Source organism: Hydractinia symbiolongicarpus, chromosome 14 (genome assembly GCF_029227915.1).
Source record: "Hydractinia symbiolongicarpus strain clone_291-10 chromosome 14, HSymV2.1, whole genome shotgun sequence".
Classification (NCBI taxonomy): domain Eukaryota; kingdom Metazoa; phylum Cnidaria; class Hydrozoa; order Anthoathecata; family Hydractiniidae; genus Hydractinia; species Hydractinia symbiolongicarpus.
Window position 1 is genome coordinate 6859475 of NC_079888.1, and position 13724 is coordinate 6873198.

The 13724-nt window shown below is 31.2% G+C and overlaps 1 protein-coding gene across 4 annotated transcripts in view; it reads left to right on the forward strand.

Annotated features, from left to right (window-relative positions):
* LOC130624943 (uncharacterized) overlaps positions 1 to 13724 on the forward strand; it is a 36020-nt gene that overhangs the window by 10737 nt on the left and 11559 nt on the right. For all 4 annotated transcript variants that reach the window (XM_057440003.1, XM_057440005.1, XM_057440002.1 and 1 more), the window contains exons 7-26: positions 1359 to 1426; positions 1534 to 1656; positions 1970 to 2167; positions 3809 to 4012; positions 4945 to 5007; positions 5252 to 5454; positions 5918 to 6023; positions 6265 to 6333; positions 6927 to 7001; positions 7159 to 7242; positions 8046 to 8101; positions 8523 to 8619; positions 9024 to 9150; positions 9640 to 9695; positions 9845 to 9996; positions 10384 to 10429; positions 10901 to 11001; positions 11414 to 11474; positions 11592 to 11725; positions 12378 to 12452. In XM_057440003.1, the coding sequence (XP_057295986.1) occupies positions 1359 to 1426; positions 1534 to 1656; positions 1970 to 2167; positions 3809 to 4012; positions 4945 to 5007; positions 5252 to 5454; positions 5918 to 6023; positions 6265 to 6333; positions 6927 to 7001; positions 7159 to 7242; positions 8046 to 8101; positions 8523 to 8619; positions 9024 to 9150; positions 9640 to 9695; positions 9845 to 9996; positions 10384 to 10429; positions 10901 to 11001; positions 11414 to 11474; positions 11592 to 11725; positions 12378 to 12452 (2098 nt within the window). The remainder of the gene's footprint in view (positions 1 to 1358; positions 1427 to 1533; positions 1657 to 1969; positions 2168 to 3808; positions 4013 to 4944; positions 5008 to 5251; positions 5455 to 5917; positions 6024 to 6264; positions 6334 to 6926; positions 7002 to 7158; positions 7243 to 8045; positions 8102 to 8522; positions 8620 to 9023; positions 9151 to 9639; positions 9696 to 9844; positions 9997 to 10383; positions 10430 to 10900; positions 11002 to 11413; positions 11475 to 11591; positions 11726 to 12377; positions 12453 to 13724) is intronic.

Consider the following 13724-nt stretch of genomic DNA (forward strand, 5'->3'; position numbering starts at 1 on the left):
TTTCCTGTTTTGGAATTAAATCTGTTGAAATTAACTTAGTGGCTATCCAGAGATTAGATCCCTATGTAAAAAGTTTTAAAAGTTTATAAACTATGATATTCGGACAAATGACTAATATTTCATTGGAAAAATGTTTAATTAAGAGAATTAATCCATTTATTTTGTGTTTCTCCTGCATTAAATTTTTGAGGTACCTGTTATGAAATCTGCATAAAATTTTACCTTGACTTATCCTTACAGTATAATCCGAATGTAAGCTTCCACATATCCACAATTAACATGAATGTTTGCTTTCATAATTACATCGCTAAAAGATAAATAGATTCTGGAAACTTATTGTTGAAACAACAATAACCTGCGTGAGATAATCTTGGGAAAATTTTCAGTGCAGACTCTATAGAATTCACAAACAACAGCAATTAAAAATATAAAAATAAACTTTACTGTACTATGAAGTGTACTGCAAAGCTAAAAATTTACTTAAAAACTATCAAAACAGGTTCGTAGAAGGATAATACAGCACTGTAGTTCGCTTGAAAACTGTCAAAATGGGATTGTGTAAGCCTAAAACAGCACCATAGGTTGCTTGAAAATTATCAAAACAAGTTTGTAAAAGGATAATACAGCACTGTAGTTTGCTCGAAAATTATCAAAACAGTACCATAGAAGGTAATATGGCGCCGTAGTTTACTTGAGAACTGTCAAAAAGGAACTATAGAAGGCTAATGTGGTGTTATACTTCGCCTAAAGCCTTTTAAAACAGTACCTAGAAGGTTATTACAGTGCCGTATTAAATCTTACCTCTCACTCCCACATAGGTTAACTTAAAATGTTCATAAGATATTAGTATTGAACAATTTTGTTTCGCAAATAGGTATTGCAAAAACATCAATTTAACCTTAAATAGTCAGTCACTTCTCCGCCGCCATATTGAAATAGTTTTTTATTCAAACTTATTTAGAATTTAATACAATTTTGATGTCATGATGTTGCTCAGGGGTATGCTAGTTATATGAAAGGGCTGAGCGGTAGGGATTTTACAGCCGTTCGGTTATTTTCAGAAATTGCGAAATTAAAATGTCTTAGTTTGGTGAAAAGATTTTATACAACAGTGATCTAATAAGTCTTGCTCTCTGTATGATTTCTAGGAATAATTCTCTCAGACACTGTACCCTTTACTATGTAATTTGGAAAAATTTTTACCAATAGCCTTTTCCAACTGTGTGAAGATATATTTATTCACACTAGTTGACAATGATGCCTTTATCCATAAAAACGTGATTAACTAAAAATAGCCTGCATACATTTAGGAAAGCCTACATTCGTTTGAGGATTTAATTATTTATTCTTTCACTTAGGTCGACCTACATGTGTTGTATGGTGGCATACATTGGATGATAGAAACGTTGGTATTGTTGGTACAGAGGTAAGCACCATGTGTCTTATTTCACACCAATAAATTTTTGAAATAATCCCATTAAGGTCTTATATTTTGAATATATTTTAACTTGTGTATTCACTTTTCATTTTAAGTCTGGAGAATTGATATTTCTTGACATCTCTCGACACCAAGAGATTACACGGACAGCTATCAAGGAGAAAATTGTAAAATTAGAACTCTCACAAGATATTAATGAACGAACTTCGTATGTACTTGTAAGTGAAAAATAGAATTTTTACGTTTAAATGTAACCTAAATAAGTCCATCTTAATGGAATCAAATACATATGCACTTTTTATTGCATTTGTCTCTGGAAGTCATGAATCACTTTTTGTATTTAAGTTTGAATTAAGATCTAACTGAAAACAGTTCTGATAATGTTAATGATACATTTATTTTACATGCATGAATTAAAAATAAAAAATAATACACCATTCTTTACAATACAACATTTCTATTCATTGTCATTGTAAACAAACTTTAACAGGCTAATCGTTAAATAACTGTAATCATAATTTTTACATGTAGATTTACACTGTAAAAAATTGGACATTGCAACTTTTGTTGGAACAGCCATCAAAATCAGCAGAGTTTAACCCACCCTCAAGTTTGACACAAGCGTATGATATGGGGTATGACATGGTGGCAGACTGCAATGTTGATTCAATTTTATTTACGACACGCATTGAAAATAAAGAAGAAATACAGCTGACAAATAGAACAGAAGTAACAATTCTATTTCATTGTCTGCTGTAAATACTTAATTAAGCCCCCAGGACAGGACTCAAAATTTCAAATATCTACAAAAACAATTTTTTTGTTCTGTTAATTTTCACAAACAAAAGATAGTTTCTGAAGGTTTAGTTCCTGGTAATGTCCTTTATGCTACTGACATCGATACACATTTTTTACCCTTATCATTACTTGTACTGATATCAACGTTTTCCTGTCCTGAATTGTCGCTTTTGTGAGTTGCTAAAGTAATAAGCTTAACCTGGAATGCTCCTCACGTCCTGCCTCTCATTGAAATTTTAAATAATTTTATTTCTATGAAACATTAATATATGTTATATAATATTGGTTATAAGGGATCTACTTTTTATTTTTACTGCGACATTGTTTGACTTTTAGCGCCTCTTATCCGATCTCCTTGACTTAACAACGCAAAATATTTTACACCTTCAACGTTAAAATCATCTCGTTAAATTCTTATGTTTTTGTTTATTTTTATGTTTTGCTTTTTTGCCGGCGCTTGTGAATAGATTGTTCATTGTTTTTTTTATCCAAAAGAGGTTTAAAAAAACTCAGGTGTGACGTGCAAAGGAACAGAAGAAGTAATGAACTTATAAAGACTATTAAGTCTTTTCACATTCAGAATGATTCAGTTTCCTTTTAATAGTTATTATATAACCAGTATGGCAACGGAACAACTGTTACCTGAAATTTTTGCAGGGGCTTATTGTTGGAAGTAATTCTGACAGTGGACAGGAGGATCTCATTTAAATATACTTGAAAAACACCAGATTACAATATCAGATTAATTTTTTGTAACTGTTTGAAGAAAAATTCAAAACAAGGTTGAATTCAAAAGGAAAACGTCTTTTTAAAATGTTTTTTCCAGTCAGTAGCTAGGACGGTTGCTGACTCAACTCAATTAAACTCCTACTTTTTAATTCATGGCCTGCCTGTACTATTTAGCTGGTAGTGATTTGAATAAAAAAATAGTGTGCCTAACATGCATCATTTGTGAGTGCAAAACAATTTTTAACAAAGTCAAATTTTGTAAATAAATAAGTAATAACATGCTACATTTATTTATTTCCAAACAGCAGACCTGATGTATATATCACAGCAGTGAGTGTTGCCATTCACGATAGTCTGAATGGCCACCCAACGTACATAAAGCGTAAAGATCATAAGGTCTTAGTGAAACGATTTGTGGAGGAACTGAAAAGAGACACACTCTCATTGTCACAGAAGTAGAGAGAATGTACCCAAAACTTGTTGACTTCAATATGCTTCCGGTCAAAACTCAGGATGCATGAAGCAAATGATTTGTCTTTAATGATTAAAAGCACTTAAACATCTTGTTGACATTATGCTTTGTATTTTTTTATTTTATTTGTATGTTGTGATTTGTGTTGACAATAACGTAATAAATTGACATTTGTAAAGACGTATTGCATTGGGTATGAACTGCTGGTGTTTTTATGCCCCAAAGTTTTATTAATGAGTACAGAAGGTTAGAAACAAGGAATAATTGCATTTTATGATAACTAAAGTTGACATATTGGTTGATTAATAGAATTGATTAAGAAGATACAAAAGTATAAAATATAATGTGAAGAATAATGTTATTATTTTTAGGTCCTTCCACAAGATTTTAAATACTGCATTCATCACATCAATGATAGTGCCCTTATTGGAAAACATGACACAAAGTATAATGCTTTGGAAATTTTCAGTGACATTAGGCGTGTTCCAGAATATGTTTATCATGTCACACCAAATTGTATTGATTTGCTTTTGTGTGAAAACTTCATGTTCACTGTCACCAAGAACGACAATCAGGTTAGCCAATTTTTTTTATCCACTATTATTATATTATTCAAATTAGTACTCTCTGTTCCTGGATTCTAATGTTGAATATTTATGTATTATCAATTGCTTGTTAACAAGTCTTTTCACTAGCATTTTGACAAGTCTCTAGAAAAAACAAAATTTTTACAAACAAATTACATAATTGGTTTTTGATGGGAAATAACATATTCAAAGAAATCACTTTCAAAATCATCACTATGTTAATCAGTGTGTTTTTATAATAAAAATAAGCTGTGGTGTTAAATGTTTTATCATATAGTAATCTGTTTGTAAGTATAGCCTACAAAACTGACAAATTAAATTGCCATGCTCCGTTGCCCTTGAAACGTCAATCACTTGAATTTTAAGTGAAATGGACTTACATGAGCTCCCATTGTTGTTAGTTCTATTAGCTTATTTATGATATGCTATAAGGATAATCAAACTTTAATATTAGTTTGTCTGGATATAAAAATAAAGGGTTACATTAACTGGTGACAGTTTGTTATAAAAATAAGGTAATAGTGTTATAACAAGTCTCTTATTATAACATTTATGTTTTCATTTTGTTATTAAATTAACATTGTTATCATACCTACAATTTTTGATGTATATGAATAGTAGATTATGCAATATACCAAGGAAAAGTTTTGTGACTTTCAAAAAATTGAGTAGGTTAATAAACTTTAATTATTGTTTGAAGACATTAAAATGTCCATTGAATTATCCAACTCATAAAAATGTGTTGAAGTAGTAGATTGTTTGTTTTTCCAGTTTATTTTATCAGACTATAAAATAAATTCAAATAAACAGCAGCTTTCGTATGGTGCATGGTGGAATGTTTTAATGATGACTGGCAATTTTAAACACTTCGGACTGTTACTATATGTGCAACAAAAACCACCAGTATTTATTGTTTTTAGATTTCTTTAAATGTTGTATCTCGTCAACTGTCAGCTACCTCATTTAACAGACAGGGATTAAAGGTATATAATATTTCAGTAAAGATTGGTCCAATTAAATACTTTCTACAGCAGGATAACTTGAACTGGTTACACAAATGTTACTTTCAGTTTCAATATCGGTGGTACTGTAGAAGGGTATTTTTGATACAGTTAAAGTCTGGAAATTTTAAGTATATGTATTGTGTTTTTTCGAAATACTAGTTTAATGGTTTACTGCAAATAAGTGTACAATAGTGTTTATTAGCAGTTTACTATGTATTTCTAGAAGCCAGACCCATCACGAAAAGCAGAAATTCAAATGTTCAAACTTTTACCTGGTGAAGAGTTTTTGAACTGTTACAAAGTGCATTTTAAAAGACCAGTTAGCTGGAAGGATTTGTTTCCACACAAAGATGGTTACAAAGATGAGTGTCATCTTTCTTCGTTTTTCATTGTAACAAAAGATGGGGTTTTAGAATGTAGACCTTGGTATGTTGCATGTTGAATTTCATAATTTGTTTGTTTGTTTGTTTGATGCTATGCTACTTACTCATTTCTTAATGTTTTTGTTTGTGATTACGAACAAAATATATTTAAAGATTTTATTTTGAAATTTCTTGTCAGTGTTCCTATTATTGAGGGTTTCTTAAACGTAATCAGCTACAAGATAGACCATCAAATAATGTCTGGGTACAGTATCTCATTTTTTAAGCCTATATATTATAAATTTTGCCATCTCACATCTAGGAAGGGAGTATAGAATTAAACATGAATCTGCACTATAGCAAATCTTTAAATTTTTGTTGATGAGAAAATAATGTGACAGATAGTTTACAATCATGGTCTATGAAACATCTTGCACACGTTTTATTCTCTTGATGTCCAGAAACACTGTTTGATGCTGCACCTTTATGTACGCATGTTGTTCTATATTTTGATTTTCTTGGTTTAGCATTTCTCCTGAGCACTATTTCACAGAACTGGCAGCAAAAACAGGTATTGAAGTTGCAGAAAAAATTGGTGTCACCTTGGATTTAAACATATCTTTATTGTGTGAGGTATGTTATGCTTTGCTTTGATTCTTAGGATATAGTGATAAATCCCTTAATAGTACTAATTTTGCAGTAGAATCAATATTTAATCAATAAAACCTTCATATGATCTTTTGGTTATGGTTTTGTCAACACTGGTTTTTTGTGTATTTAAATGAAATTATGGGCTTTTTCATTTTTGATTGTGCAGTGTGTAATGTTTTAGCCTGAATAAGCATAAATAATATTTTTTCAATAATATTTTTAGTTTCTTGCTGATAAATTGATTAGAGAAAAAGAGATACAAACAGCTGTTAAATTTTACAACCGATCAAAGGTAGTATATATTTTTTTATTGTACATAGAAACAAATACCCAGGGTCAAGAAAGCAGGCCTGTTGTTTGAGTTGTTGTTTATTAATATTTAAAAGTTTCATAGGTCAGAAAATTTTTGTAAATGATTTAAAATGAAGGAATATTGTTGATTAATGACGTGCAGGATAACTAAAGAGGCTAAATGAAGTATCAAAAAAATTATTCATGCAAACTTTTGTCTTGTCAATAACAACTTTGACACAGCCATCAGCAATTACAACTAGCCTATAAGTCCTCACATCAAACTTCTAATTTTAAATAGAAATTTTATTTTGGGAAATGGTTGAAGGCGAAAACAGAAATTTGTGTTTCCCATTTCAAAAATTTATACACTTCGAACTGGTATATTTAGCTGGATGGTTAAGTAACATGATGTCTAGAATCTTAATATTGAAATTAAAAACACTAGTTGTTAGGCCATGGAAAATTCACGGGTTCGCCCGTCCTTTTTTACCGCATTGCGTGCTTCTCGCTATTGCGCAGCTAAGCTACCATTTTGTGTGACAGACAGACAGACGTATACAGGTATTATAATATAGATTTCTTTATTCATAGTGTCCAGCTATCAAACGTGCTACTCAGTTGGTGGAGTTCTCAAATGTTACAGAAAGTTTGATTTACATAAAACAGGTAGCTATTATTACTATTATGTGAAATTAAAGTAACGCACTGTACTATTTGTTAAAATATAGGACATGGTTTTGTAGATAACATCTAAACATATTCTAATAAAACCAGAAAGAAAAAACCACGAAGAAATTTTTCCATATTTGTGCTAAAATTTCAGGTGTTGAAGAAACAACCAACTAGTTTATCTGCAAAGGAACGAAAACAACTTTCCAACATGACAATTTTATGCTATGTTGAGCAGGTATTACTTTTGGCATTATTATAAACAGGGTTCAGACAGACCCTGGAAAATCCGGAAAAAAGGTTCTTTTTTAGAAAATTTCTGGGAAACCCAGGGAAAATTTTTTTTCTTCCCAATTCAGGGAAATCTCTGGGGATTTTTTTTGTCAGCTTTGCCACCTTTTTACGCCCTAATTCTGTTTAAATCTAAAGTAATTTTTAAGATTTTTAAATGGCTTATAATTTTACCTATTCACGATCCCCAGCTCTAATATTCTGGCTATGGCAAGCTATGTACTGTTTTCAACAAATTTAATTTTGGTAAATGAGTTTTGAAAATGAGTCTTATACCCGCATATGCTATTCAACTCTTACATGTTATATGATATTTGTTTTTATTAACTATCCCTGTCCCTGCAGAAGACATTTTTAAGATACTGTAATTTTTACTGCACTCGTTCATATTTTGTTTTAGTTTTCTAATTCTCATTGTTGGCAACTGACTGATGTTTTCTTCCTATATTTGAAAAGTTTTTACAAACCATATTTTGTTTATTACACTTACAACTCATGTTTATATTGTTAGATTTTGTTTTAAACAATTTGTTAAAGTAACAAGATTTATATTTGACATTAACGTTTTCTACTTATATTTGCTCAGGGAAAAAAGGTACCAAAACCAGGTCTTTTTCAGGGGAAAATGCCTTCAAAACGAGTAAAAACTCAGGGAAACACAGGGATTTATTTTGTCAGCCTTTGTCTGAACCCTGTATAAAAGAATATTTTATCAATGCAACCTGATAATTTTTTAATACATTTTTTTAGGCACTTGAAAGTCAAAGATCAGGAACGTTCTCTAAAAATTTAGCAGATTCTTTCAAGTATTGTTGTTTTTGTTGTTTTTTACGCTCATGTTTGTTATCGTAATTTTTAATTTAAATTTTTTAATTTAACAACTTTGTACAGTAGTTTTAAAGTTTCTAGTAAGTTTAAAAGTAAGTAAAGGGAAGTTTTATCGTCCTTGGAGATTTCATCCTAACAGCTGCCTCTTCCTCCCCTCCGATTGCAAAATGTTACATTAGCGGTAGGGATATACGTATAGCATTGCTCTAACTTGATTGCCTGTCACACAAGCCGATTAGTGGTTAGTAGATGGCACCAAATGGTCTGACAACACTACATTTAAAGTGCGCCTAAGTGGGGACTCAAACCTAAAACCTTATGATTACAAGCCGAATGCCCTGCCACTACACCATCTCCGCCCTGATTTTATTGGAACTGCATTGCTCTGTTTATTTTTAGATCATTTATCTATGATAATTTTGATTATGATGAGCAACTGGCCATGGATTTACTTGCTTCATATGGCTTGATTGATAATTTGTTTGAAGTGGCAAAGGTTAGCAAAAATCCTATAGCATGCTTTTGTGCAACGTGTTTTAAAATTTTAAAATGTTGATTCTAATGAATAACTTTTATTGTATATGACAGTGAAGGAACTTGCTCTGATTATTTTATTGATCTCTTCACAATTTCCCTATTAATTAGTGTTTTTAAAGTATTCTTAACAATTTTATATAAATAAGTTTTTGGTGTATAAATTGCCCATCACTATTACTTGTTTAAGCATAAAAACAGTTTACTTGCTACATATGGGTCAAACCTTACTGTTTCACGTAATAAGAGATTCCTATGATAGTTTATTCTTTTTTATTGTCTCTACTTGATATTTGGAGTATGTTTGCATCAAGTATAAATTATGACTGGGTTTTAATATTGAATGATTTGTATTTTTTGTTACAGACACGAGGTAGAATAAGTGATGCGTTGGATAAACTGTCTTCTTGTGGTTTATTTATGTTAACTCGAACTGTGCAGCACATGCTTTTGGATTGTGGTTATGGAGATGTCATATGCAAAGCTTCCAACGGTAAAAGCTTTATATGTTTTATGCTTTTCCACACTACACAATCAAATATGAAGCCTTAAGTAGGTAGCCTATATTCCACATTTTGTTTTTTTTATAAGCAACAAGTTGAGATTTGAGTTTTTTTATAGGGGCTAAAGTTGAGATTTGAGTAAAAAGCCTAAGCTGAAGAATTGAGTAGGGTGATAATTTAAAGTTTAGCAACCTATGTCTAAATCTGAATAATCTTAAAACTTAAAAAAAAATATAAAGAATGAAAAGTCTTTTTCTATGAATAAAAACATCAAAATAAAGTTAAAATAAGGTTAAGATATCCTCTTACTAACAAACGAGACTAGAAAATTTATTGAAATGTTGAAACTTCATGAATATTTAGCTTAACTTCTTAGCAACTGGGACAGAAATAAAACTGATGTTGCTTATATAAAAAAGACTTCACTGTTTTCTCATACATAGCATATTTTTTCAATATAATCTTTTTTCTGTTTTAAGGTGTGTTCATACAACACATGAAACCAGAAGATGCAGCGAAATTTCTCTTAGCTCAGGTAAAAATAAACATTTTAAATATTTCTCTGCTAATACTATCCTCTCTCTTATTTTATTATATGTCATTTTAATTTTAATTGTCATTTGTAAGTAGTGTCATCTGGATAATCATTTGTAGGGATAATATTTATAAGCAAGTTGTTATTAGCCTGATGTAACAAAGAAGTTTATCAACATTGTGTCTCGATTACTACTGAAAGTAGAAGAATCGACACTGCTTCAAATTGCAAGAGTATTTGATCCATCGAGACAATTTATTAAACCAATCCTTGAGAAAGTGGATTCTAACAGAAGAAAAAGGTAATTTGTATCCATCTTGCCATATTTAGCTTGTTTATATAATTGTCCATAGTCATGTTGTTTTCTTTTCTTATTGTAACCAGATTGCATTAAAAGTGTATCTCAGTTGTAATTTGTGCAAATAAAATATCTTGTTCTAAAAAAAATATATCTGTCATCTTTGTAAATTTGTGTATGTGCTGTACAGTATACAATAATTTTTCATATGGTAAAATGATTTCGCCTTGCACTCTGATTGGACTGGATATATTGTCTCACCAGTTTTATAGATATTATATAAGGGACAGGTTTAACACACAAAAAAATGTTATGGAATTACGGATAAAATATGTTTAATCTATGAAATATTGTTTAGTGTAGCATCTTTTTAAATTTATTTTTCTTTAGATCAAATTCATCTTTATCGCTTAACTCTACAACATCAACGATCGTCGTAAGTTGTTGCACAATTTTATTTCCTTCCAAATGTCATTGCATTTTTGACTTTGAGAACAAAGTTTTTAATTTTAATCATCTTTAAAATATTTCAGGCCCTAAATATATATGATCGACATCTTAAAATTCTTAAATTTTATTTGCATCTCCAGAGTTTATATTAGAAGTATAAAGTCAATTCGCAATTTGCTGACTATAGAGAAACCACCTTACAGCTGTGGCCTGGAAGCACTATAGACCACTTTCCATTCATCCCTTGCCCCTTATTTTGTTACAACAAACATTATAGAGATAGGTGATACGAACGATAGATGAAAAATGAAATTCCTAATTTTAACATTGTCTTTGTAGAATGATTCACCAATTACGAATTGCGACCTGCTAATTTAAACCCTCATTGCTGCATTATTTCTTTTTTAATAAATAACACTTTGACTGCATAAATATGTTTGAATTTTTTGTTATGCAGGATGATCCAACTTTACCAACCACTTCAGATATTATTGTTGTTTTTTTAAAATCCATCATTGCATTGAACTCAAGAAGAAAGGGAACAGCACTACCTGATCTGTATGTATTTTTCATAGTTATCATTTTCATATGGTATGTACTGTAAAAATAGCAATTGAGATCAATTGTTTTTAGTTTGTCACTGCAAGTGTCGTAGATTTACTTTTTTTAAAGTATTCACTCCTCTCAAGGTTAGCCACTGGACTTTAAAGTCACACTATAGTGGTTAGACTACTACATGGAGAAGAGATGCGTTTTTCCTTAATATTTCCTATAGTCAAACCTCCAGAATCAGTCATCATTTTCACCTGAAGCACACTTAAAAACAATATTAGGCAAATCAAGCTTAAGATAACGCTTTTAGCACACCTAAATTTTATAACGGCCATGAGTGCGGTTGGATTTTTTTTCTGAGCATAATAGTGAAAGTTAAACTTTTTATATGTTACATGTCTTGTGTTTGTTTATTTAGAAAGTTGATTTCAAGACATCTTTCTGGTCAATTAAGTTGGTCAAATTCAATCTACATGCGTGTAAGTGTGACACTTGTCGCGGTTATATCTTTTACACCTCGTCCTAAAGCAGATATTCCAAAAGCCTGCAGTCAAATTTCAAATTTGGTTAGACAAAGCTTAATTTTTTATTTTTAGTCGGATAGTATGGGTAGCAACGAGCTGCTTGTATCAGAGATGTCGCGTGTTAAGGTGGCGTGTGGACGTCACCATCTTGCATTTGTGACTGGTGATAAAGAATTGTACACATGGGGAAGAGCAAGCTTTGGAAGGTACGCTACGGTTTTTGGAAATACTTGAAAAACTAGAAAAAATGTTTTGGAAAAGTGCTGATTTATTTTTTATTTTGTATTAGAGCTAATTATCTTAAAGGGAACCCAAGGTATAAAATGATGTTGGACTTATATTATAGAGCTTAAAAAGTTAGCTAAAAAGTCTTTTTAAATTTTTTAAAAAGCTTTTTTTTGTCTCAAGATATTCACATTTAAAGAATTTCAGATTTAATTATGATGCATAAATTATGATTTCATATTTCAGTAATAGCAAATTTTGACATTATGCAGCATAATCTAAAATTCTTTAAATTTGAATATCGTAAGAACGAAAAGAGCTTTTTAAAAAATTTAAAAATACTTGCTAGCTAACTTTTTAAGCTCTATAATATAAGTCCAACATCATTTTGTACCTTGGGTTCCCTTTAAGAAAATAAACAATTGCTAAATAAAGAAAGAGAAATAATTTTCTTGGGTGTACGAACTTATGTCCTGCATTTATTAGCACAGGGCATGAATTTCATTCTGTATTTCATCTTATTTGTGTTTTTGGCAATCTAGTTACTATGTGGAAGAGTCCACCTTAAGCATAAGTTTCGAACCATTCTTAACCTGACAGATGGACTTTCATGTGCTACAAATTCTTATTTAGATTAGGTCACGGTGATCTTGTTGAAGAACGGTCCATCAGTCAACCAATGAGAGTAGAGAGTCTTCACATGCACGGGTAAGTTTTCATTAAACTCACTAGTATGCAGATCATGTTTCATCTTACGGTAGCGTCCATCATAATATTAACACACACCAATTTAGAGACGATTAGCGTCATATATGCAGGGTGAAAGTCTCTAAGAAATAACTCTTTAATTTGCACAATAAACTTGAATTCCACAGCAAAAAAACTTGTTATGGTTTTGCAGCGGTATGGTCAATCACGAAGAAAGCAAATTCTCATTAAGATTTCGGATGTATCAGAAATCTTATTTAAATGAGCGGTTGTTTCCTTCTTCTTCTTCTCCTTCTCCTTGTCCTTCATTTTAACCGATTGCCGTAACGTCACGACATCCTGACCCCATGACCTAGCGCTACGCCGGCTGTGTGCGTACCTTGATATTCGTGAAATTGGCAAAAAGTAAAGACTGCGTTACGAATTTAATCACAAATATTGTTATAGACTGTTGTTTTAATATTATTTGATGAGCTATGCTAGATACTTCTTCAAATTTTCGTTTCCAGTTATGTTTTTAACAAGCTCTAGGGGTTAAGGTACAAGTCGTTTCTTTCGAGGGACCAATTTTGACGCCATATTTGTTATACTCGCCTTTTTCACCAACCTGTAAATCAAAATTTTTTTGAGGGAAGAGGAATATTTGGTTCGGTCAGTATAATTATTTAACTGCCTAAATTTCAGTTCTATCAGCGTTTAGGATATTCTCTTCATTGTGTCTATGTTTTCACATATGGAGATGAAAATATCATCACGTTTTCTAGCCATGTGTTAATCTGAAACAAAACAATTTCAAGATTTTAGCTAGCTAACATAGATTTCAAGGCAGCATCCTGCTGAAGTCAGCTAGCTGTAGCTAGCCTTATTTATTCTTATTATTTTAAAGTTTACTATTATTTATTTTTATGTTGGGGTTGTGGCTTTCTTCTAGCTAGCTCTTTAGCTACTTCTGTCGGAAGAGTAAAAGGAGCCAAATGGTGTTTGGCTAGCTACAACAAAATTCTAAATCAATATTTCTTATGCTAAGTGCAGTTAGTAGGTAGTGACACCTTTTATTAGTGTCATGAAAACTTACTCCACAAAATAGAATTGCTGAGTAATTTTTTTAGCTGGACATGGTAACAACAGGCTGTTTTTCCCGTCTTCTTATTTAAACTGAAGTTTTTTTGAAAAGGGTATTACGCCTAAACACATTGACGACACAGTTTACCTTTACTAACCGCTCAGTCCAGTGTTAATGATGGCTGTTTTCTGAGTTTCTGTTTATCCCAA